At 37.8% G+C, this 26,115-nt stretch overlaps 1 protein-coding gene across 4 annotated transcripts in view; it reads left to right on the top strand.

Moving 5' to 3' along the window:
* FAM3C (FAM3 metabolism regulating signaling molecule C) overlaps positions 1–26,115 on the top strand; it is a 33,484-nt gene extending 7,369 nt beyond the window's left edge. For 2 of the 4 annotated variants that reach the window (XM_056340584.1, XM_056340585.1), the window contains exons 2-10: positions 11,004–11,065; positions 13,836–13,940; positions 15,064–15,093; positions 15,507–15,630; positions 20,438–20,496; positions 21,877–21,927; positions 22,415–22,499; positions 24,311–24,437; positions 25,511–26,115. In XM_056340584.1, the coding sequence (XP_056196559.1) occupies positions 11,053–11,065; positions 13,836–13,940; positions 15,064–15,093; positions 15,507–15,630; positions 20,438–20,496; positions 21,877–21,927; positions 22,415–22,499; positions 24,311–24,437; positions 25,511–25,600 (684 nt within the window). In that variant the 5' untranslated portion in view covers positions 11,004–11,052 and the 3' untranslated portion in view covers positions 25,601–26,115. The remainder of the gene's footprint in view (positions 1–11,003; positions 11,066–13,835; positions 13,941–15,063; positions 15,094–15,506; positions 15,631–20,437; positions 20,497–21,876; positions 21,928–22,414; positions 22,500–24,310; positions 24,438–25,510) is intronic. The other 2 variants (XM_056340588.1, XM_056340586.1) reach the window with 2 other exon arrangements.

Raw genomic sequence — 26,115 nt, forward strand, 5'->3', positions numbered from 1 at the left:
CCCCCTTGGCCCCTCTGCGTGTTGGGCCTGCTGTGCTGTGGCTACCCCTCCTCCCCAGAGCTGACGCAGAGGATGCTTTCTCTGCTGGGTGCTCCACTCAGCCAGTGGCATGTGCTTTATCCTGCCAAGGCCCAAAGGCCTGCCAAAGTGCTGCCTCACATGGGAGACGTGCGGATGAGACGTGGCCCTTTGGTGGAGCACAGGGTTTTGTATCTCTTGGAGCAATAGGAGGGGGGGATGCTAACAGTGCTCTGAGAGGTGACTGTCATCAGGGAATACCTTCCTCAGAGGCACGTGGCTGCTTAGCAAAGGTTAACATCCTTCTTCACTGTGAGGCCTCAGATCGTGCTGAGCTTTTGTTAAAGAACATTAAATGCTGGGTAGTATCATAAGTCCTTTTCTTTGTCAGCAGTGTGTGGTGATGTCCTTTGCTACTATCAGTACCCTTTATCCTCACTGACTTGCAAAGTATGTAGGAGCTCATGCATCACTATGTGGTCTCACTGTGCAGCTCTGTGATGAGGCTGGTGTAGTGGTCTGTGCAGTAAATCTCACTCATAAGATGATGGTCTCATTCTGACATTTTAAAGCCACTATCTAGAGGCTGGTTGTGCCTGAGGAGAAGAATAGTACGGAGGAGCAGGGCTGGTCTTCCTGCAGTAAGCTTACAAAATCATAGAAAAGTTTGGGTTGGAAGGGACCTTAAAGACCATCTAGTTCTGATCTCCATGCCGTGGGCAGGAATGCCTTCTACTAGGCCAAGTTGCTCAAAGCCCCATCCAACCTGGCCTTGAACATTTCCAGGGATGGGGCAGCCACAGCTTTTCCGGGCAACCTGTTCTACTGCCTCATCACCCACGTAGTGAAGAATTTCTTCCTACTATCTAATCTAAATCTACCCTCTTTGAGTTTCAAGCCATTATACCTTGTCCTGTCACTACATGCCCATATCAAAAGTCTCTCTGCAGCATTCTCATAGGCCCCCGTTAGGTACTGGAAGGCTGCTGTAAGGTCTCCTGGAAGCCTTCTCTTCTCCGGGCTGAGCAACCCCGACTCTCTCATCCTGTCTTCACAGGAGAGGTGCTCCAGCCCTCTGGTCATCTTTGTGGCCCTGCTGTGGCCTCATTCTGAGAGGTCCCTGTCCTTCTGTTGGGGGCTCCAGCGCTGAATGCAGTACTGAGGTGGGGTCTCGTGAGAGTGGAATAGAGGGGGACGATCACCTTCCTTGACCTGCTGGCCAAGCTTCTTTTGATGCAGCCCAGGATACGGTTGGCTTTCTGGTCTGCCTGTGCAATTGTTGGGCCGTGTTGAGCTGCTTGTCATCCAGGACCCCGAAGTCTTTCTCCTCAGGGCTGCTCTCAGTCCGTCCTCCGCCCAGCCTGGGTTTGTGCTTGGGACTGCCCCAACCCACAGGCAGGACCTTGCACTTGGCCTTGTTGAACTTCATGAGGTCCACATGGGCCCACCTCTTGAGCCTGTCAGGGTCCCTCTGGGTGGTCTCCCTTCCCTTCAGTGTGTCACTGCACCCCACAGCTTGGTGTCATCAGCAACCTTGGACCTATAAAGGAATTATTTGTAAAGCTCCTTTCCTGTTTCTGCTTGCTTGCTTGATAACTTTATTTAAAATGGGCCCCAGCATGAAATGATGCATTGTAACCATAGCCTGAAATATCTCGGTGGTCGTGTGTGATTATACTAAATCATAGTAATTACACGTATGTTAATTCTTCTTCAGGCTGTAACCTTTTTGTATTGTGCTTCTATTGAGAATTGCTGTATGGGACAGGATGCATGGTAGTGGTGCATTATTCTGGTAACTGGTTTGGTGGTATTTTTATTGTTACAAATATGCAATAGCAGCTGTCGTACACTTGAAATGTCTACTGGATTCTGGCAACAACTCATTTCAAGTGAGGTGTGATGATGTTGCAGATAAATGCATTGCAAAGCTTTACTTACTCCTTCCTGTTGTGAAGGGATTGAACAGACTTTGCTGTATTATGAGATCGAGGTGGTAGTTTATTTCTTAAAAAAAAACAGAAGACAAATCAGTGGTTTTGAACATTTGAACAGGTGGCAACTCAGCAGTGCTTCAGTTATGAAATATTTCGTTCATCATTTGGCAGATTAAAGTTAAACTTTATTGTCTTAAATCTCTGTTGTAAGGTCTATGTACTTTGTGATGAAGTTAGAAAGCAAGTGGGTGAATGTGTTTCAGCAAATTGTCCTTGAGGATTTTATCTATCTGAATTTCTCTATGTGACTTTTTCCAGCCTGGGAAATACAGGGTTGAGTTTCTCTTTATTAGGTACATTAGCAGCAATGGTACAGTTCACTTTATCACATATAGTATGGATTTTAGGGACAGTAAATTAAAACCCATTTTTAAATATATGGCCCAGTAAATTTTGTGTAGTATTTGGGAAGAGTATACGAAGTGTGTATTGGGTGCTTATGAGGTTTGGAGCTTTGGTAGTTTTGTTTTGTTTTGTTTGGGGTGGGTGGGTGTTTGGGGTTCTTTTGTTGTTGTTGGTTTTTTAATTGCAAAAAGAATGCCGATTGAGTTTCATTCTCAGTGGGATGGATGCCTTAGTACTTTTACCTTGGGCTTCCCAGGCTTCAGGAGGATTTTTCTGTGTCTGAAACTGACCAGTTTGTGTGTTGCCGAAGGTGAAAGTATTGGATTGGTGGCACTAGCATAAGCTTGCATGGTCAGTGATTTCAGTGGTCATTTGGAAAATATTTGTTTTGCACATCAGGTATCAAAACATTCTGGCATAATGCTTCTTCTCATGTATGTTTCCCTTCTTACAAGTGAAACCACATAGTCATATTTGTGACATAGGTCATGCAATATTAGCTGAATTACCTATTTTTAAGTATGGGTTTCATTTGCTAGATTTACAGGGTTTTCATTTGCAGTTGATAGAAATAAAATCTGGTTTTAATGAGCAAACACTTCGGATCTAATTCAGTGTAGTCAGAATACCAAGCTGAATCTTACACCTATGTTAAAGAGTACAATTCAGGTGGTATCATTTTTGTAAGAGTTAATTATTATACTTCATGGTAGTATTTGTCTCAAAGGAGAGAAAAAAAATCCATACTGGGGAGTCTGTAAATTGTTCTGTGTGGGCAAACCTTTTGCCTGTGTGGAGTTCTGCCATAACCACAAGGAATTCATATAGGTGTAGGAGTGCCTGTAGGGAAGAACTACTTGTGTCACAGCCTGTGTCATCAGAACATACAAATGGTGCATGATTATGCAATAAAATCGAACTACAGTATTACTACTCTAAGAATTCAATTCTTTTCTATGTGTGCTCTTCACCAGTTTCAAATTAAATTAATTTTGTAAAGGTGGTGGAGAAACTATGCATAGTCTAGCAGAAGGCATTCATCTGGGTAAGGAAATGCATCTTGTATTTGAATAAAATGATTATGTTAGAAGCCTGGATTCCTAGTCAAATTTAGACTTGGAGTGATTTTGACTGTCTCAGCTGTTCAGTCCATGGCATGTAATTCAGGTTGGCACAACCACTGGTTTAAAACCAGAGCTCACATAAGAATAGCTAATGCTGTCCCTGAAATACCTAATCCACTGTGTAATTTTGTGTAGAACACCACCACCACTCTGAACTGCTTGAAAATTACAGACTGAAATAGCTATTACCAGAGGCAGAATTAAACAAAATGTTTCACTGATTGCATTTTATGAGATAGGAAAAGGTACAATGTTTTGGGTTTTTTTTTTCAGTTGTTCTCTGACAGGAAGCAAAATGTATCTGCTAATCATTGAGGAAGGCGGTTTGTGCTGCAAAAAATAAACACTGTCCTAATCTGCTCATGACTCAGAAATAAAAATAAATGCTGAAGCCTTTTTTTTTTTTTTTTTTTTTTTTTCCCCCTTTGTACCTTTGGTACTAAGTAATTTTGAATGCCTATCTAATTCTGGTACAGTGTACTTGGTATGCTATTCATATTAACAGATAGTAAATACAGATAAAACCAGCTATAACATTATTTGATCATTTTTGAAAGTATACAAACCTTTAAATCCTGTTAGGGGGGTTCCCTCTAAATATAATTAAAAGCATATCAGGCTGATGCAGATTTAGTATTATATATATGGGTACAGATTTCCATATAATGGTGTAGAAATAGGGGATTAATTTTGTAGAAGATACTAACTTGCACCTTGTAGGCTACCTGGGTTAAGAAAACCCCTCTCTTGTACTTTTCCAGACTTTTATGATGATTTAAAGCCTTTTTTTTTTTTTTTTTTTAATTTCTTGTTTATCCTTGTAGCTGGAAAGTTGTTTTTCTTCAGCACTATGGCTACATATATTTAAGCAGCAACCAGTAGATATTGAGATAGTCCATCTCAGCATCTTTTAAAAGAATTTTTAAATTGCACCTTGGAGACAAGAGAAGGAGGCGTCCATTCCTTACTTTTCTCTCTTTGTTTTCACAGTTCCTTGCAAAGCAAACCTGATTCTTTTAGCCCTTAGTTGTTTTATTTAGGTCATGTAATTGTTATCTAGATTCTTCTACTTGGGGATTATGCTTTAAGATAGACTTTAAAAGAACTACATAGGGGTCTCAGTTAAAAGTCTAGGTAGCGCATAGAGCAGCGTATTTTTTGTTTCTTTAGGCAGAGCAGAATGATTACTTTTTGTCTCACACACAGCAATCCTGTTGGTACAGCTCACAATGAGGAGTTACGCTTCTGCAGCAGTACTACATTGTTGATTCCAATATTAGAGAGCTACTATAATCTCTCAAAAATTTTTTTTTCATTACTGCTGCCTGTTTGGCTGCACTTCATGTCTGTTTTGAAGTGTATTACTTTCTGGTTTGCTCAATATCATTGTTGATTTTGGGACCTTTTTCTAATAAGCTGAGGTCAGAATTCAAAATTATCTTGACCTTCTAAATTCTTGCCTCCCATCTTTGCTTGTTTTTGCATGCCTGTTTCATAAGTATAATCTATGCATGCTATCAAATTGCTAATGGAAATACTGTTACCCTGAGAATGAAGCAGACTAATCTGCATGTTTTGTTATTTTCCGTAAGAAGTTTTCAAATATGACTGTAGTACAGAAGTACATTCCAGGCCCAGTGATGGGCTTGGCAGTCCTGGATTAGCAGCTGGACTCGATCTCAAAGGTGTTTTCCAACCTAAATGATTCTGTGGTTCTAAGTCGCCAAAGTTTTTGTGCACAGTAAGTAGGGCAGAGGTTGGTGTCCTGGTTTCAGCTGGGATGGCGTTAATTAGCTTAGGAGCTAGCACAGTGCTGTGTTTTGGCTTTGATGTGAGACTTTTCAGTCCCTCAGGCCTTCTTAGCAAAAAGGCTGGAGGGGCACGAGGGGTTGGGAGGGGACACAGCCAGGTCTGCTGACCTGAACCAGCCAAAGAGGTATTCCATACCATGGGACGTCGTGCTTGGTATATATATACCTGGGGTTGGCTGGGGCAGGGGGGTTGTTGCTTGGGGACTGGCTGGGCATCGGTCCGTTGCGTTGTGCACCTCGTGTTCCTTTCTTCCTCTGGATCTTCTTCTTTCCCTCGCCCCTTCCATTATAACTGTTACCGTCATTATTGCTCTTTCATTTTTATTCTGTTTCAATTACTAAATTGTTCTTATCTCAACCTTTGAGTTTTACATTCCTTTCCAACTCTCCTCCCCATCCCTCTGGGTGAGGGGGGAGGGAGTGACCAGCTGTGTGGTACTTAATTACCAGCCGGGGTTAAACCACAACGGTAGGGCACATGTCACTTGGGCACAGTGTCATGTATGCCATGGCACCATTGCTGGGCAAGATTGTTGAGCAAGGCTGATAAAGAATTGGCCAAACTGAATTACATTTAGCTCATGACTGAAATCTGGACTTCATTCAGTATTGTGTCAGTGTGGCATATTAATAAGAACTATTTGTGTGTATTTTATCAATTACTTTACTGACTTTAATACAACTTCCTCTTGCACCTTGATTCTGGGAAGAAAATTGGTTTGATGACCATCATATCTGATACATGAACATTGAAAGAACTCACTCTTGGCATGTTAGAACCTTTGTATTATTTAATAAAACATGATGATTTGCTTGGCAGGATTATTTACTCGTAGTTTTCCTAAATGAAGTTATAATACAAGCTCCCTGTGTGAAGTACCTGGCAGGGTCCCCTTGAGAGACACAGGTCACTTCCAAAAGCAAGTGTCTGCTGCTCCGCTGATTGAAGCTAGTTTTAGTATGTATCAAAACATCTGTAGCTGCTATGTGGTTCCTACATGCTAAATTTGTCAGATTTGTGTTGTCTGTCATCCTCACACAGAGCAGAGTGGGGGAAAGCCCTTTTCACTCTTCCCTTTTTTAATGTAAGCTGCTGTTTTCTCTTTTTCTTATACTTCTGTTCTGTTGCCCTGTGTATAGTATTTTGGCTGTCGTGAGGGATACTTGGAATGGCTTTGGCACTGGAAATTGCAACATCTGGAAACTGCCCCTGCCTTGGGACAAAATACAATGCACAAGGGTGGGTGGAGTAAAAAAAAAGCAACCAGTAACCTCAGCTCCCATCCATCTTTTCGCATATCCACTCCCTAGTAGTTTTCATCCAGAATAAATAACTCTTTCTGCACAGACAGATGTGCAACTCCATGTAGGGAGCTGGACAATGATATGCAGCGTTCAAAACCAATTTATAAACTTGTAACTTTTTGTCTTCTCTGGTTCAGTGCGATGGCTACCTTTTCCTTCCTATCCTTGAGGGATTGAGCAATGCATGTGCTGGGCTTTGCCGAAAGAACAGTTTCTCAGCTTACTAATATGACAGCACCAGCTTCCTGCCTGTCTGCTAATTTTTCTCTTATTCCTATTGTAGAGTCAGTCATGTTCTGTTGGTTCAGAGAGAACTTTCTATGTCAGTTTAACAAAGCATTCCCTTCATCTTTGTTTTTTACTACCATTTCACAGCTTTACACACTGGAATGTTACCATCTCGCTGGAACAGCATGGCTCGCTAGCTGAGCTTGGCTGAAGGTGAGCACTGCTGAAGCCTTGTAAGAAAAATATCTGCCAGCTACTGACAAGACACCTGACCCTGCTAGCCTGTAGACCACGATGTCTTTGTAGTTTTGTGTGGACATCGCTTATGTAGTTGAGAGAGGTCACTGGTCTGAACGTCTTGCCACTGATTTGGCTCCTGTGAATTAATGATGACAGGCAGCGAGGCTCAGAAAGCTCTTCAGCAGATGTGGTTGGTGAGAAAGGACATGTCCACACCTTTAGCGTTGAGTGAGGTCGTAGGAAAAGGAGAGCACACTCCTCCAGCCTCATGAAGAGTTGCACAAGATTTCTTTGACAAATAGGAATATTGGAGGTTTAACAGGATAGCTGAAATTCACAGTGATACTCATCCTGTGAATGAATGTGTGTGCCCTGTGCAGGTATTTGACTGTGCTTACTGTAACTACAGTTTGTTCTGACTTAAAACACCTTTACTGCTGTCTGTGATAGATACAGACTTGCAGTTTGCCACATCTCTCCTTCCAGTAGGCCACCCTGGGAAAGAACAACTTCCTTTCTCTTGGTGTAAAGGAAAACCAGCATCTGAAGGCACCAGCTTTAGGTTCTTCTGCACATCATTTCTTGTTTCAAGGCTCTTGGTGCTGCATGCGTGGGATTTTTTCATTTCTGCTGCCTAAGTTTTAGACCTTGACTGATAAACCTCTGAAGTTCTGCACTAAGAAAACAATCTGCAGGAAAAGAAAATCCATGTTTCACAGACAGACTGTATAACGCTTCCCAGAACTTTCCATTTTACTTTGACTTCTAGATATTGGTCACCTCTATTGCCTGTTTTGTGGTGCTCTCCTTGGCCTTTTCATCTGTGTAGAGTTCTGCTGTACTCATCTGATTGCTGTCTGTAGACCCTGCTAGAGACTGCACTGCTACCTCAGTCTCTGACAAGTGATGGGTGTGAGGCTTCTTGTACTGCCTGACAAAGATAAATTATGCTAATGTAGTAATAAAGTGATTATTTATATTACTGGGCTTTCATAAGTCAAGAAGATTCTGAAGTTGCAATTATTCTGTCCCGCTTGATGGAATCTTATATCAGAGGAGAAAAATAGTGTTTGGGGTTTTTTAGCCCATTCCTAAAGCAGTCAAAGAGGAAAAAAAAAGTGTTTGTGCATCTGAGTCTGAGCAACCTTGGTTGTGGTCCTGTGTTCTTTGTTTTTAAATGATCCTAAAACACTCACTTAGAAACTCCAAATCCATGTTTATATCACTTCTGTAATTCCCATTATGAGTTCTAATGGGGGATAATGGCCTATAAGTATTCATAGGGGCTCGTGGGCTGTCCTATTTTATTCCTGTTCTGTCTTGAATTAAAAAAGACCCTTTAAGACAGTACTGTATAGGAAGAGGACTTGGCATTCATAAATTATTCCTTTGCAGCTGGAAAATGCTGTGCAATGTTTTATCTGTACTGTAGAATTCCTGTATTTATTCTGTAGATCAACCCCACATTTTTTTGATATGCTGTAATTTAGGCGAAGAATCAAAATCACTTTTAAAATTCCTTTCAAGTTGAGGCGTAACATACTCATTTTTACTTCTTCTAAATCAAAACCATTTCACACTTAAAAATGCATCTTACCTGTTATGTGTTGGCTGATGGCAACAAATAATAATCAGACACAGGCGGGTGGGTGTGCTGGGATAAAGGCATTCTGCAGTCAACATTGGATTGTGATCGTTTCACTCTAGTTTCTGTTGATTTTGTTCATATTCCTGCTTTCATGTCTTGAACTCATTATATGTTTTTGTTTATAGTGTAAAAGAAGTAACTTTTTTCCAGCACTGGCTTAAAACAAGCTTGTGGTTGTTCAAACTACAGACAGTGTTTATTTTAATGTTGATATATTTCTTGGGGCAGGGAGGGGAGAGGAAGTTGCTTAGAATAATTCTGTTCACAGTTATATAAAATGAGTTTATCTGCCCTGGAAGATTCTTTTTGCCTTCTTATAAGACAGATAACTACTAGACTTTCACTGAAAGAAGGTATTATATATGGATATGATATATGTGGTTATAAATATTATGGACATACTATGTCTGTAATATGCTATGTGATTTCCTGTGTAGTACAACCTTAGCATTCAAGAACATTTGTCTGCTTTTCAAACTTCATTGATTGTTTTCAGATTCTTATGGAGTAGAAGTATTTCTATACTTGTATTTGTTTTTTTCCGGTTTATTTCTCTGCTGGGTGTTTTCTTGGAAACTCTAAGCAACAGAGCACAATGACAGTGTCTGTGGCAAAGATGATCTGGACACAATTCATGGAACTTACAAATAATGAGTTAAGTGAAGGCAACAGGTTGTTTGCTTAATGTCAGTTTCTCCTCCCTAGTGTAGACCATGAGATCCACTTTTTTGATCTCCAAATTGTTATTTGCATTTCCTGACTTTTAATAACAGTAATTTTTCAAATAATTTCTAAAGATAATGGTTTTTGATGATTTTTGAAATCATCATAGGACTGCAGTGTTAAGGATGCTGTAGCTTTTGTGATGGGGGCGTAGGAACAGCTACTTGGATTAGAATGGTAGTTCATTATGTGATTTCAAATTTGGCCTTGATGTAGATGATCCAGCAAGATCCCTGAATGCCAGTAGTTGGGGTTTTTCTTCCATATTAAATGTATTTATGCAGCAAAATACAAACTTAGAAATAGGGGGGTTTAATACAGAAGGGAAATACTGATTACAGACTGTGATTTGCCTGAATGCCTTGTATTTTTGAAAGTAACTGAGAGCTTTTTCTTATGATGATAAGAATAGAAGCAATGAGATGAACAGTTCAGGTAGCATAATGTTTTTGAGCAAATTCTAGTTTTAGTTAATTTAAAAGAAATTTTTACATGCTTAGTCTGCTTAAATGTTCTAAAACAAATTACTGTGTTTCTAATAGATATGTTGTATTTCATTAGTAAAGATTACAATGTTTGACACACCTGATTTGCATAGACACCGTGTCAGTGCTGAGGGTGCCAAGTGGCTGCAGGTGTCTATGCAGCACAGTCTTTGCTCTGTGCTTCTTGAGTTGGGAGCGGGAGGAAACTTGAGAACGATGATGTTCAGGCTCCGTGCAGTGTGGGCAGAACATAACCGTGGTGCAGAGCCAGCAGCAGCTGTGGCTCTGCAGGCAGAGGGCAAGAGATCTGCTACAGTCCAGGGACAAGGGGTTGCTTGAGAATGCAGTAGCCTTTGAGCAGTCTGTGTAGCTTGTGGCCTGTGCTGACTTTGTGGTGGCAAGCTCTTCTCAGGAAGAAAGTTTTTCGTGTGCTTATGTGTTGTTTGCTCGTAGGTGATGATTTTCAGTTCATTCTGAAATAGTTCTAGGCTGGTGCTTCTGTCAGCATTGACAATCACGTGAATCTTCTGAATGCTGCCATGAGTGGCAAATGTATTACAATTCTGTAATGTGCAGATTAAAGTATTAGGATAACCTCCTTCTAGTTTCATTGAGTGCAGTTGATGCAGTATCCTAAAGGCCAAAATACTTTAATCTTTCTCCCTGTAATGCATAGTTTGCTAGGTTATATTACCAAATAACTTGCATCTGAAAGTTGCTAGGATTTTGAAGCAATGCAGATGGAGTTGTTGATGTTTATCGCATAGTTTAGGAAATCAAAGACTGCTCGTACATAGCACTATTAAATACTTACGTTGCAGATTGAAGAGTTGAAAGTATAATGGAATTTGTAGCGGATTTGATGAAATTAATTTAATGTTTTTTCAAAACAGTTGTTTTGTGGAGTAACAAATGAAAGCAATACATCAGAAATCCATCTTAAGTCTCATCCCTTTACTGTGAGTGTTAAGAATTAGATATTCAGGGTGATAGTAATTAATGTTACTGGCTAGAAAAATCTGTGTTGGTTTTTGCTTATTTGGCTGTAATTACAATTATGTGCCTTTTTTTTTCCCTAGGTGGCTATTTTAATGCAGTAGTGTCATTAGTGTTGGCTGAAGACTAAACATGAGAATAGCGGGTAAGTATGCTCAGTAAAATCAGACTTTTGCCGCTTGTGAAACAAGTGCTATAAACAGCATTAACAACTTGTGACCATATGGTTTTAAAATAACCTTAACTGGCATAACAGGCACTGCTGTTGCATTTTAGTTGATCTTTAATGAAACTCATTTTGAAATTTGGGACAGTCCAAGAGCAAGCAGCTGGTTAAAACGCTTCAGCTGATCTGCAGTGACTGATTAAGGTGCCATGACTTGACATACTTTGACTGCTAATTCAGCAAGATGATGAAGGAATAAGGAAATAGCCAGTTGATGTCTTAAGCAACTTTTTTCCATGCCTCACACCTCGATCAAAAGTGCTATGGACTGTTATAAGAGTGTGTGAAACTTCACAGCCACTATACCTTCTGTCAAGTAGACTCACTTTCTCAAACCCTTACGACAGTAACTTACCTCCATGAAAAGGCTTTTATAGCTTTCAACCTCCCAGTAACCATTCAGGAAAAGACCTTTGCCAATATAACACGGCAATAAAATATTATTTTTGACGTTTCCTTGCAGTAGAATAGCCTGTGTGGCAATTGAATGGTTTTGAGTTTCTGATGCATCGCGCTTTTATCGATAGTTGTAGTGTTACCTTGCAGAAGGAGCAACTAGTTGGCTCTCCTAGGGGAGAATGACACCCTCTTTTCCAAGAGTTGCATGTTAACCTTCTTAATACATTAAATTAGTCCTGATTTTTGTCACTGTTTCTAAAGTTGTTTTATTAACCTCAAAATGTATAACTGGGAGCAACCTGCTAAAGTAAATCTGATAAAGAACTGGCAAATGCTGCAATTTTTAGAAGATGACTAAATCATCTAGAAAATTACTTTTCCAAACCTCTTCTTTTTGTTTGTTTTTTTTTTTTTTTTCTTCCATCTAGCTACTTTTGTTGCCAAAACCCACAGACAAAGAAGATATGGCAGTTCCTGTAGAATGTTTAACCAGCAAGAAACAGGCTAGTTTTGGTTCAAGTGCTAGAAGAATTTTCTGGGAGATTTCTTACTTCTCCCTTAGAGGGAGTGCTCACAGTTCAGTTGAAAGGCTCAAGATGTAGAGTGGAGGGGATGGTTGGTACTCAGACTGAGTTCTTGTTCATCTCTCCTACAATCTGCTGAAAGACCGTGCTCTCCAAGTGCCACTTGCTAGATGACACATTCCAAACTCTGGTAGCATGATGTCTTTGCAAGCAGTGTTGTGAAAACCTTTTCTCCACTTCTTAATGTATGCTCAGATAATCTGTTTTCTTTAGTGCTTACACGTGGTTCATTTCCCTTCAAGTTCAATACTTTTTGGAGTTCCAGCATAATATTTTACAATTAAGTTTGCATCTGCGTTGTGGTTGTATTTTCACACATATGAAAAGGGAGAGTGGTTGAAGACAACTGAACTACAAGCAAAAAAAAAAAAAAAACCTTTGGTTTTTTTACTTCATCTTTCTTTTCTTTTTCTATACACCACCACCACCCCTTTTTTTTTTTTTTATTTTAGCTATATGGAAGGATTGATTAACATCTCTCATCCATTTGAAGGCTGAGCAGTCTGTCTATTTTAAGATTTTCTGAACAGCCCATCACAGCAGCAGTTTGAGATCTTACAGGAGTACCTATATTTGGTTTTTTTCTGAAGGGTTTATTTGGCTAGCAATGTAAGAAATGGAAGTATGCTCTAAGGTTGCTTCTTCCAAATAGTTTGACATACCACGGTGAGACAGGAAAGCACGATGTTGGATGTTGATCTGGGACCTCCTCACCTAGTTTCTACTCTCAGTCAGTTAGTATTTTACAATAAGCTGAGAGTGGAGTATTCTGTAAAAATCTATTGAAAATAATGCTAAAAAGTGGTGGGGTTCATGGCAGTACCACATACACCTAGTTTTTCCATTCAGATGTAAAATGCCGTGGTTGTGTGCTTCCAGCCCTTCTCCCAGGCGATAGTTTGACTGCTCAGAACTGGAGGAACTTAGGCTTGGAAAACTTCAAGCTTGCCTGAGGCTTCAACATATTAAAAGGGGGTGTGTGTGGTGGGGGGAGGCAGAGGTACTGCTTTTTATTACTTTTTAAATTAGCTCTTCTGCGTCTTCAAATTCACTTTTTTGAAGGTTGGTAATTTAAATTTGTTGAAAAGGAGATGAGGCAGGTTTTATTTTTGTTGTGTGGTTGGGTTTTGGGATTTTTTTAAAGTAATGCTCAGACCTGACTGGCCAGAGCAGCCGGCCTATGGTATATGAACGGATCCCTAATCGCTCAGTCTTGACCATGCATTGAAGTGGAGGTAACTCAGTTCGGGTGGGGAGAATATTTGTGAACAGTGGGGAAAAAGGTACACATGGTTAAGAACAGGGAAGTGGAATGGGGGGAGGTAGGAATTTCCCCTTTGTAATTTCCTTTTTGCAAGTTAGATCAGCTTAGTTAATTTTGTTAAGCTGGATTTCCATGGAAGAGTCCCTGGTTTCTCCTAGCTGCTGAGCTGAATTGGTGGACTCTGGTGTCAGACAAATGCGAAGCTGGAGAAAGCTGGGAGCGGGGCATGTATTTGGTATGGTAACCCGATGGGCTTTATTATGGCACATTATGCTGTCCATTTCTTGCAGATTACTTCCGTTTAGGGAGTCCACGAATGACCATCCTATTTCTGAGTTCCCATTAATGTAATCTGATACATGTGTCATGTAGTTAATTTCGGTAAACTTAATGTTACTGTTTGCAGGTAATTTTTTTGAAACTTTTCTTTGTTTCTGAATAGGTGCTGCAAAGTTGGTAGTAGTCATAGCAATATTTTTATTGACATTTTATGTCATATCTCAAGTGTTTGAAATAAAAATGGATGCAAACTTAGGACACATATTTGGTAAGTGATGACTTTGTTTTCTCTGAACATCTATTAATACATACTTGAGCCTTAATCAAGAATATCATATTCATTTTGCTTTAAGCTTGATTTTAGACTCTTACACTTAAGAATTCCATGTTTCTTTTTAATGTGTGTCCTTGTTATATATATATATCTTATACATATATATTTGTATTATTTTCTGTATTAAATATTTAACCTACTCTCTTAATCAGTTTGATTCTTTTGACTGCCAAGTATGCATAGTTTTACCTGTTTTTTTCTGTTTACTGGTACTTACAGTCTTAGTCTGGAATTGTAGACTAGGTGACTTGAACGATGGTTCTGGGAATCTGCTCTCTGCCTTTCTGTTTCTTAAGCAATTCAAAATTTACATTTTCGGTGGGGGTTTTTGCTTGCACAGGTACACTAATAAAAACATTTCAGATGTGTCCAGGTTCTACACAGAAAATGATTAGCAGCTGAGGTGACTCAAAATTCAGAGTCTATGTTTTGAACCAACTTTATCTTTAAAGGGATTTTTCATTACAAAAAAACAATTTTAGGTACATGGGTAGGGTTCATGCTGTTTAACTCCAGGCTGCTACAGTGTAAGCTGACATCTGAACCTGTCACCAGAGGCATCTTTAAATAATCATTGAAGAGACACAGGTGTCATTAAATATTGACAGATATATTATAGATATGTGCATGATGAGGTCACTGGTGTCTCTTGCTATCACAGGAAAGGGACTCATCCGTGGTTGTGTTCAAATGCACTTGAGTTGCGGGCTGCCAGTGTTAGGTGGAAGAAACCCCTGTCCTGGTAAAGCTGTAAGAAGAGTACTAATTTAGCTTCACCGCCCACACCTCCACAAATCCCTGGTGGTCTTATACCTCCATGTGTTAATCGGAGTGTCATAAATTAAGGCAGTGCTTCTAAATGTGGTTCCCGATCACTTCCATTCTTCTGTTGTGTAATGTTTTATATCGGGAACATAATGTTCAGATTTATTTGATACTTCATTTCAACCGGCCTGTTATTATAGGAGTACAGAAAGGTTTTAAATTAATAGGATATTTTATAGCAGATGACACTTTAATAGTAACATCTTGTAAAAATTTTCTTTCTGCATTTTAGCCAGATCAGCACTGGATGCAGCTGCACGCTGTGAGTGTTCATATGCATGTGTTACTGCTGTGACTTGCTTTCACTAATAATGGAAAGACTGTTGAATTTTCATAGTTAAAGTCTTAATTACACTTTAAATACTTTAAATGCAATCAGAAACTAATTTTCATCTTTTCCTGACTTTCCTAAATTTCTGGTAAAGTCTTTTTTGCTAGCGTTTCACTTGTAGTTTTATTTTGTGGCTTTTGATGACAGTGCCAGAGCAAGCAGCAGGGTGAGAATAAAAAGCAGAATAATGAGGTACCGCAGAAACCTAGATTATTTTAAGCTGCTATGAAACTGAAGATGAGATAATGTTTGTCTTTGCTCTTTTCCTTGAATTAGTACAGAAAACTAGTATTTCTTTGTGAGCTTACCTGTGGCTAAAATCCTGTTTTATTTCCCTTTGAAAGCTACAAAACCTCCAAGATACAAATGTGGGATCTCTAAAGCTTGTCCTGAAAAGCATTTTGCATTCAAAATGGCAAGTGGAGCAGCGAATGTAGTTGGACCTAAAATTTGTGTAGAAGATAATGTGTAAGTATTTTTACCTGTTGTCTCCAAGTATCTTTTTCAGATGCTGCCTTGGATCCCTTTGCAGACAAAATCAGTAGTTTAAATGATGCTTCGTAGGTTTTGTTTTGCCAACGGTTTGACCACATGAAAAAATTATATTGCATTATAACTTAATCTCTGATGAAGCATACTTAATACTTGGCAGTAAATGCAGAAATGTATGGTATTTTAATACATGCAAGATAGCTGACACCTTCCAGTTTACAGAATTAAGTATTAGTTTGACTTTGTCAGGCCGGATGCAAACTTGCCTGCAAGCAACATGTTCTTGTGGCTGTAATAGTAATTCTGCGAAGAACTGTATTTTTAAGTAATCACTGTTGCTACCTCTAACTGAAGGTCATCAGCTAAAACCGTGCTGTGGAATTGTCTTTTTCAAGTCATCTTATAAACTGTCTATTTCCATAGTACCAATGTCAGGACATATTTTCCACTTTTCTTTAAAGGATAACTTAAAAAGAAAAAATAAAAGGGAAAAATAGTATATTAATGATCAGTCATTATTGTGCTGATGCTAATTAAAGTTTTAATAAACTTCAATAAACTTAAAATAATTGTAAAATGAGGAAAGGAACTCTTGAAACACAGTTTGGTTTTGAGTTTGTCCTGTTTATAACCATATTTTTAACACAGTATTATCAGTAATACTGTGTCTAGAATATTGAATACCTTTCGGGTTTCCCCATAATAGCAATATTAATAGTTTTTTTTAGCCTGTTTCTTTGCTCTTAGGTTGTTCCTGCTTACTGTCACCCAGAGTGTGCAGCTTTGTATAGCATCATCTATCCACTCAATTTTACATGTCATATGTCAGAAAAGACATGATGTTAGCATTACTGAAAGGAGATTTTTTTTTTTTTCATATCAGTCACCCTTACAAGCCTTTGCTTTCATTTGCATTTAAACTACTCCGGTTTAGCTGTTCATCCCACGCTGTGTTAGTAACAGTGGTTCAGGTGGCGTGTACAGCAGTTAGTGCTAATGAATTCTGGAGCAAATGGCAACTTCACTGTGAACAACATAATCCTATGTAATATAGTAAACAGGATAACTAATCTACAAGACAATAAAAAGGATTGGTTTACATTTTCCATCACTTTACTCGGTAAAGTAACTCTGTAAGATTAGTCTTAAATGATCTTAGAAGACGGTATTTTTAGCACTAACTAGCAATTAAGATGTAGTGAAGTTGAAACGGGATTTTTCGCTGACAACTAAACATGTACAGCTTCTTCACTTTGCATTATTAGCAGAAACACGAGCACCATTCAGATTTCAAGGTGTTTTTATGTGCAGTTGACTTAGCTCAAGCTTGCTCTCTTGTGTAGGAGTATGTGTGTAGTGGAGCATGAGCGTGTACTTGGGGAGCACATGCAAAGTGAGCACGAGCTCAGGGATGACACATACTAACTAAAAGCTGCGAGGTTCTGCTTTCCGTTCTTACGGATTTGCTCCGTGACCTTGGACGGTCTCATCTAATCTCTCTACATGGTGTTTTTGTTGGTGTAACAAAACTTGCTACCTTCTTATTCTGCTTGCTAGGAAGCTTAATATCTGTGAAGACTTAGGGTGATTCACTGACTAAAAGTTGTGGGAGTGCAAGTAATATTTTAACTTCAGGATTGTAGGGTTTGGGTTTTGTTTGTTTGTGGGTTTTGTTGTTTGTTTTTTTTTTTTTCTTTTAAGGTGTCACTTACTGATTAGCTGAGGAGATTGTTGTTTCTGTCCAAAAAATAAATAATAATAATCCTTTACTGGATATTTCACTGAAGAAACTGACGAAAAGAAAGTAGTTGCTGGCAGGAAATCCTTTATTCTTTTAATACTAGTGTGCGCTTTAGTACACAGCTATTGGAGTCTGAAGTCCAGTTTCCCTTGGGAAAAATCTTTCTGAATTCCTTTGAACAGGACTTGTCATGTCTATTTAAATGTACACCCGAAAATGTTATTAATCTTCTATTATCTCCTGCTTTGGTTGCAAGATGTTTCATTTCTCTTTCAAAAGCTCCCATAACTTGTTGATTATAGATTGTTGGAAGAATTCTGAAACTGATGAACGGTTGCCCTCCTGTGAGAAAACCGTCACATTACAGCCTGCTGTGTTTGTGACAGCGCATGAGCTGTCTCGAGTGTGTAAAGTGTAGCATCTCAGAGCTCTAAAGTAACAGATGTCCTCTTCAGTAGGTCTTTTTTTCTTTTTTTTTTAGCGATATTTTGTGAACATACTCCTGCCAAATGCTTTCTTCTGATTGCTTTGTATTCTTCTGTATACCCCCAAGACAAGGAAGCAGGGACAAATTTTTACCATTCGTCAATGATATTTACAGTGTAGGGTTTTTGCTGTGTATTAAACATAAAGATGTCACTTGGTTTATGAGAGCACTAAAGGTGCTAATATAATTCAAAATCCATTTAATTTCTCAATTTTTAATTATATAGGTATTTTGGAGTGGAATAGGAATTCTGCTGTATAGGAATTCAGTTATAGCCTTGTTCTATATTGGAAGGACGTAATTCAAATTAGAAAAAACCATACTGTAGTCATCATCAAAATATTAGATACTGTAGCTGCTACTTCATGGGCTTTTTAGGAGAAGGAGTGATATCACTATACTTTACTAGCAACTTCTCCATGCAGTTTTACTTCTATTAAGAAGCCAGTTCCAAGACTGCTGCAGTAGCCTTGTAGCGGAATGTTGCGCTACATTCCTTTAATAATTCTTGTGTTCATATTTGCAGGATTTTTTTTTGTTGTCTGAAATCTGTTATAACTTTTGTTATGTACCTGTGGATTTTCAGTGTCTAGTCACCCCAGTATAGGGTATTTTTTGATTGGCATTTATTTACAGAGAATTTTGTAGTTAAAATAAAGGGAAGTTCTTACTCTTTTTGGTAAATGAAATGTCCAGTAAAGTTTATATGAGCAAAGGAATGTGTTCAGAACTTCATTGCCTTTTTTCATTTATGTTTTCAGTCTTTATTTGCCATCTGTTTTTATTGTATATATACATGTATATATACAATATATATATATAGTATAACGGATGCTTAAATGTGACATGAAAGTCATGTGATCAGAGCAGAAATGATCCTCCAGTGGCTGAAATACTTCTGGAGTTCCCTACTAACTAGAAAATTTCAAGTCTTCTGTTCTGGAAGTTATTGAATTAAGAGTTTTAATCAGAATTTTTTGGCAGATGGTATGACTTAGAGGACTGACAGAAGAATATGGACTCTTTCATCTCTGATTACAAATTCTTTACAACCTAAGTCACTCTGCCAAGAGTTGTCATTAACCTGTAATCTTTCATGGCATCTCTGAACTAGTTAATACTGAGTCTGTTCCTGATAGCTGTCTATTAAATTCAACATTCCTTTAAATTTTGGCTTCTGTCTTCATCCTGGATGCAAAAGATAGCATCAGAGAGGACAATTTTTGTCATACTTCTGTGATAGACCGTTTCTTGTTTCTAGCCTGTCACTATTAAGTTACCATGACAAAACTGACGTTGCAGTTGTGTATGTAAGGATGTGGTCCTTCTGAAACTTTGCTTAGAATAGATGTTCAGACGTGACCTGACAACCATATGATTGCAGAAGAAATGTGAAAAAAGTTTTGAACATAACAGGATTGTGCACATCTGCAGCCCCTTCCTAGAGCAAGCTACAGAGGTTAAAGAAATCTTGATCAGAATGGGATTAAAGCATCTGTTAGAATGTGTTTGTAATTAATGAGATATGTGCACCTATATGCTTACGCAGTGGTGCTTTCATGAATCTCAGCTGAAGACTTCATCATCTTAATTTATGTAATTTTTTCAACCCTTAGTCCTCTTTCACCTTGTGTATGTTAACTCTTTTACTCCTAGCTTCAAAATGTTAATGCTGGGATATTTGGGGCCTGAGGCAGAACAGATCTCTTTACACAGTACCAGTGAAAAAGGATGAGGAAGTCTGGAAGCTTCCTCTCACTGGAGTGGTACACCCACCACAGCCCATGGCAGCACAGCATCCTAGCCAGGTCTTCACATTCCCGTGAAGAATTCACATTCTTTACAGCTCTGGAAGGCTTCCATTTCACAGTGCATCTCTTCTCTCCAGCTCCTTTGCTACTTTGAGTTTTGCCAAGTAATTGGTGTCAATAGATTGTGACAGTTTTGTTGGAATGTGTAGCTGTACTTCAAGATTATATTCAACTTTTGTTTAAAATCACATCAGTGTATTTACTCTTTTTCTTGGATTTAGGTGTCCTGGTATAGGTACAAGTAGATAGCTGCTTTGACTTTCATATGTGATGCTGCAATATTGATTTAAAATGCCTCTGTTCAGTTAGCTTTTAAACTCATTGACACATTTTTGTTCATCATGCGCTTACAAAAAAGCTTAAAATGTTGGTTATGTGACTGTGCTAAGCTCCTAAAATTATTGTTTCAGGCTTTTTAACTGCAGGGAATTTTCTTAACTACATTAACAGCACTTTTATTTTTTTTTATGACACTTTTAATATACACACACGTACTCTGAAACAAAGATGATTAAGCGATCAAATGAAATGAATACAGCTGGGAATATTTACTCTATTGTTCTCAATTCAGTGGTGCCATAAGAGCACACAGGTTAGTTCAAGGAGATTTTGCTTTATTTAAGTAACTCATGAATGGTCTTTCAACTGTATCTTTCACAATTTGATAGATCCTATCTAAAACCCAGAAATATTTCACATCAGTAAGTTGTCCTATTAAAAATAAAATTGTTTATTTTGTTTCAGTTTAATGAGTGGAGTTAAAAATAATGTTGGCAGAGGAATAAATGTGGCCTTGGTCAACGGTAAGTGACATTTTGAGTGAGCAGACTGTCTTAATTTTCAATTTTTTTCTGAAATTTAAGGTGAAATACTGAGACGGTGAAAGGCAAGCAGGAGAAGAAAAGGAAATATTAGTCATATTTATACTGAGATCGTTTCAGATCTTGGCACTTAAACCTTTTTGTTAGCAGAAAACCTACATTTTTGTTTCTAAAAACATGTAATAACAATAGTGGAGTGCTGTGTGGTGACAGTCTCGGTGATATATGAGATAAATTCCTAATGCACTTTGTGCATTGCCATTACTAATAAAGCTGTGTAAACGAAATTCTTCTCTTGCTCTCTTTTCAGTGAAACTTGCTTGACAGTTCTGTTACTACATGGAAAGACCAGCTCATTATTTTCTAGCTTGAAATCAGTATATTTGATTAATCCATATCTATAGATCTTCTGCCTAAATATGTCATGTTATTTAATTGTGTTCAGGATTCTTCCATCAAAACCAAACAAACTGACCTGTGTGCCACCTCGAAAGCTGAACTGAATGTCAATACTGGCGGATTTGTCTTTAATGTGTAGGAAGCAATTCCTTGTAGCACTGAGATAGCACTTTGTCATTTCACTGCAGTATAAATTCATGTTGCTTTTGGACTGTACTCAGGTTTATGTCATCTAAAGCATGACTTGAACAATACTTGCCTTAATCCTATTTTGTCCTCCTAAATTGTCTCAATCTGTTCAAAACCAAAATACTTGCCTCTGTATTATATAGCTGCCAGTCTTTCTCCCTGTCTTTCAAAATTTAAATGAAAGTATGCATTAAAAAACCCCGGTCTACCTTACTTCAGTGTTTGTCAACAGCATAGTAAAAACAACAACAAAAAAAAGCAAGCAGCTAATGAAACTACTATTTCATTCACTTTCTTCTATTTGTTCTGGATGTTTAAATTGACCAAGAATTTCCAGTCTGTAGCAAAACACGCAGTGTAATTTCTAATCTTTCTTACTTTTCACATGTCACTAAAGGCAACCTATAGCTGTACTATCTTATTTTTGCAAAAACAACTTTTTTAAAAAAGCAAATATATGAAGTGAATTCACTTTATTGGTTTCAGAGGCTGTGGGCTTTTTGTTCGATTTTGCTTCAAGTGGAATATAAAATACAAGTTTGCTGCTTCTCTTCCCCACTCCCCCCCCCCCTTACCTTTTCCTACACCTTTTCACAAACTACTATGCTGTTTAAGGAGCAATCTTCATAAAAGATAAGAGTTACCATAGTAATTGATTTATATGGTGTCTTCTGCAGCACTTCATCTGAAAGAGTCATTAAGAAGAGTTGGGCACGTTGTCTCTAAAATAATTTTGGCTCTATTTGATGACACCAAATATTTCTTTTTCTCCAGGCAAAACAGGAGAACCATTAGACACTAAATTCTTTGACATGTGGGGAGGAGGTAGGTGCAGTTACCTTAGCTGGTTAGAGAGAAATAAATGCCTTTTTTTTTTTTATTTTTTTTTTTTTTTAACTTTTATTTTTCCCTTCCGCACCTCCCTACCCCAGGTTCCATCTCCATTTTGTGTGGTGGTTTAAGGTGATAGTTAAGGGTGTGCTTCACCTCTACCTTTGTAATTGTGATGAAAGTGCAACTTTAAAGAAACACAAATAGTTGAGGTGGGAGGGAATGGTTTGGTTAAACAAATGCACTTGTTCTCCCGAGTAGTTCCCACTTGTGGTTATGTCTTTACACAATATGGATGAAACCCTTTCTATAAAATGTAAAAGTTCTCTGATGCGTTTCACCTTTCTTCCGCTTAGCATCTTTGTGTAAATTTATAAGTACACTTACCAATATTCTTAAAAGGAGTGTTTTCACAGGAAGGCATTGCAGGTGTTTAAATATGGGATGTTATTAAACAGGTTTGTGTTCTCTCTCTTTTCAGATGTGGCACCATTTATTGAATTTCTGAAGTCCATCCAAGATGGAACAATAGTGTTAATGGGAACATATGATGATGGTGCAACCAAGTATGTAATTTATTTATACAGCAAATATTGCTTAAGCTTTTAAATGCTGTTTCATACTGAGGGGGGGAAAAAAAAAGCATTCTTTATCACAAAATGACTTTTCATAAAGTTTTGTTCTTCCAAGATGATGGATTTGAAGCTATGCTTTCAGTTTATTAGTTTTATAATGCTGATATGATTTGGGGACAACAAAGATGGAGTTAAAACTAACCTGGTGTAATGGGTTATGTATGTATTTACGTAGAGGACTGTTAGGTGTTGCTTTTGTGATCCCAGCAATAGAGAAACAATAAATTAGACCCTGTCCTGTTAAACCATGAGAACCCTTTAGCAGAAATATCACAAGTGTTTGAAAATCTGAAAAGGCTAGAGACTAATAGTTGACTAATTAGCAACTGCTATATGGTTCCTGAAGACCCTGTAGGTTTCTACGTGCTCTCCTAGCATTTGTACCCACTTTTTAATTTTTTTTGGCTGATAGAGGGGTTTTTTGTTTCCTTTTCTTACAATATTCTAATAATATTTAATTTTTTACTGATGTGTTTTGTACGTTATTTTCTCTTCTCATACAATTTGTTATCCATAGCTTGTTTGTATTTTTGATACAGGAGCAGCTTTCCTATGACAAAGTCCTGACTTTGCAGTGTGCAATATTTGCAGCAAATAGTTAAGTGTCTGTATGTTCACTGCTTTTAGGAGAAGGAAGCAATTTAACGCTTCTTTATGCCAAGGCTGGATCTTCTGTTTGCTCTGTTCACTTGTTCTGTAACTTTTCTTTTTGCTCATTTTCCTTTCTTCTTTGATGTTTTAGATAATAAGTAGTTAGTTTGTTTCAATAATCTTGTCACAGCTGATGTTTTTGAAAGCTTGTATGTAGATAAAATATCAGCTAACCAAGAAGGTGAATTTGGCCCATTCAAGCTGACAGCCAGGAACTACTGCTTCTTAGTGATATGACATAATTAGCCAAAACCTTACCACTGAGGGTTGATGGCAATCATAAATGTCAGTTCTTGAAAACCATTAAAATTATGAAGAACCAATATGTTTAAAAGGTAATTATTTTTTTAATTAAATATAAGCTGCCCTAATGTTTTAGAAACTTGGGAGTGTGCGTTATGCGAAAAACCTCCAAAGTACTTTAGTAATTTTCATAATTTTAGCTTAAGTCAGTCATACAATTATATCTCAGTAAGTAGTAATAATCAGAAGTTGTGTATCTTTTTAGTGATCGAGCAAATGCAGTAACTGAAAGAAAGAAAGAAAGAGCTGTTATTTGGAGGTTTTGGAATGATAACTTACCCTACAGAATTGTTTTCCCTTCTGTACTAAAATCTCATACTTGGACGATGCTGTGGGGCAGCATTCTAAATTTTTAACTGACCCAAGCAGACAAGACTTCCTTTCATATATTTAGTTCATTCTTTTAATCTAAAATAGCTTTTGCTTTATCTAGACTTCAGCTTGAGCCTGCAAACAACATTTACTTTAAAAGCTGACTCTTGTAGTTTCTAGGAGAATTGCTAACATGACTTGAGATGTATGTCTGTATTTTCACAGGAGAAGGTTCTTGGCTTTTGTTGATGTACTGATAGGTTTGTATGCTGGTTCATTGAGATTATAATATTAAAGAGCAGTGCTCATTAGATCAGGTGATTTTAGAACTAGCTTTATCTGATTTTGAAAGATCTTGTCCAATACTGACTGACTTAAACTATATTTAATCAGATTAAAGCGGGAATGGTCCATTGAACAATGAAAGCCGTAAGGGCATGTATTTTATTCACATACTGAACTCTGTTTTGCTCAAGGCTTAATGAGGAAGCACGGAAACTGATCGCTGAATTAGGAAGCACATCTATTACTAACCTTGGCTTTAGAGACAACTGGGTCTTCTGCGGTGGAAAAGGAATTAAGACCAAAAGTCCATTTGAACAGGTCTGTGATTCTATAGCTCTACTGGAATTTAACAGCTTACATTAATGAAGGCATAGCACGTTTTATAAATACCATGCATTTGTTCAAGATGGGTATCTATTGCAGTAGTGACACACTGTTATTTTCAAATTTATTCCTTGACTAGCCGCCTCCTTTTAAATGTACAAAAAGATTCTTTGGTGATTCAGAAATAAGAAAAAAAAATCTTATATGGGCTAGATCTTATTAACCCAATAACTGGGTAATTTATCTTCTTAATAAATCCAGTTGAACTGAAGAATTCAAAACTTAGTGCCTAATGCTTGTATTTTAGATGTACTAGCAACAATGGTAGACCTCCCAAAGGTAAGTGGTAGTTAAGGTGTTGGCGTTCCCCACTGTTCACTTTGCTATTCTGTCAAAAATTATTGCTGCCATAGCAAAATTCATGAAATTGAGTATGTTCCCGTACTTCAGCTGTTACAATTCTGTATGTCATTGTTGCCTTTAATTACCGGTAAAGGTAGCTTTGTACTAGGACAATATGGAAGGCACATTCTTTTCTACCAGCTTTGCAAGGGAGTGGGAACTAGTGCAGGAGCAGTGACAAACTCTTGGAGGCAGCCACGTCTTGCCTGACTGCAGATGGCTGCTGGGTAGAAACATAAACTTCTAATTTTTAAAAAAGGCGAACATTCAACATTAAATAATGTTCTTTAAAAATCCAACTGTTCCCTCTCAGTGCCTTGTAAATTTAGTATCCTCATATATATTTTCCTAGTGGTTCATGTTGTAATGCAGTTGGTCTTTCCCTTGCTTGTCTGTCTTCCTAAATAAACATCTAAAACAAATTTTTAAAATGTTTTCCTGGTATGGCTTAACTGTTTTTAGCATACACTTGTCTAAACAAGTTACGTTGTGTTGAATACTGAGAGATTGTTGTACTTAATACAAAGCACAAGAGGCTGATAGTGATGTCTTCTCTTTGTCCGTGGCCTGAAAATAAGCAAATAAAATGTCTTTTAAAGTTGTGAGTTAAAGCAAAAGGATTAATGACTTTATGTTAACAATAGATTGATATTTTTTATTTATAGCATATAAAGAACAACAAGGACACAAACAAGTATGAAGGCTGGCCAGAAGTTGTTGAGATGGAAGGCTGTATCCCTCAGAAGCAAGACTAAATGAAAACAAAAGGAAAGGAGAAAGACTCTAGAAGAAAATGCACTTTCTGCTATTATTAGGGAGAGGGCTATGAAGGAGACTGTACTGTAAATAATATTTTTAAAGCATGCGACCATCTTGTCGGTGTGTGCATGAGCACTGACATTTTGAATATTGGGATTATTTATTGCTAACACACATAGAAATCCTTTTTGTAAATACATCCAAAATAAAAGAAACATCAAAACATTTCTATGCAGGTTTCCTAAAAGCACAGTATCTAGTTTGCCTGTGGTAAATAATATCTTGTAGATCAACTGGCTAATAAATTGCATATGCAGATAATAAACAGATCCTGACAAATGTTGTACTGTCCTCTTAACAGCGTAATGTTGCTGTGACTTATGTAAGCTTTGTGGAATATTGTAGATTTTAGTGATAAGTTAATAAAGAGCTTTAATTTTTTTTTTTTTTATCCTCTGCCTTTTTAATGGCAGCAACACTTTTTATTAAAGCTATTTGGTTATTCTAATAA

Source organism: Falco biarmicus, chromosome 5 (assembly GCF_023638135.1).
Source record: "Falco biarmicus isolate bFalBia1 chromosome 5, bFalBia1.pri, whole genome shotgun sequence".
Lineage (NCBI taxonomy): Eukaryota > Metazoa > Chordata > Aves > Falconiformes > Falconidae > Falco > Falco biarmicus.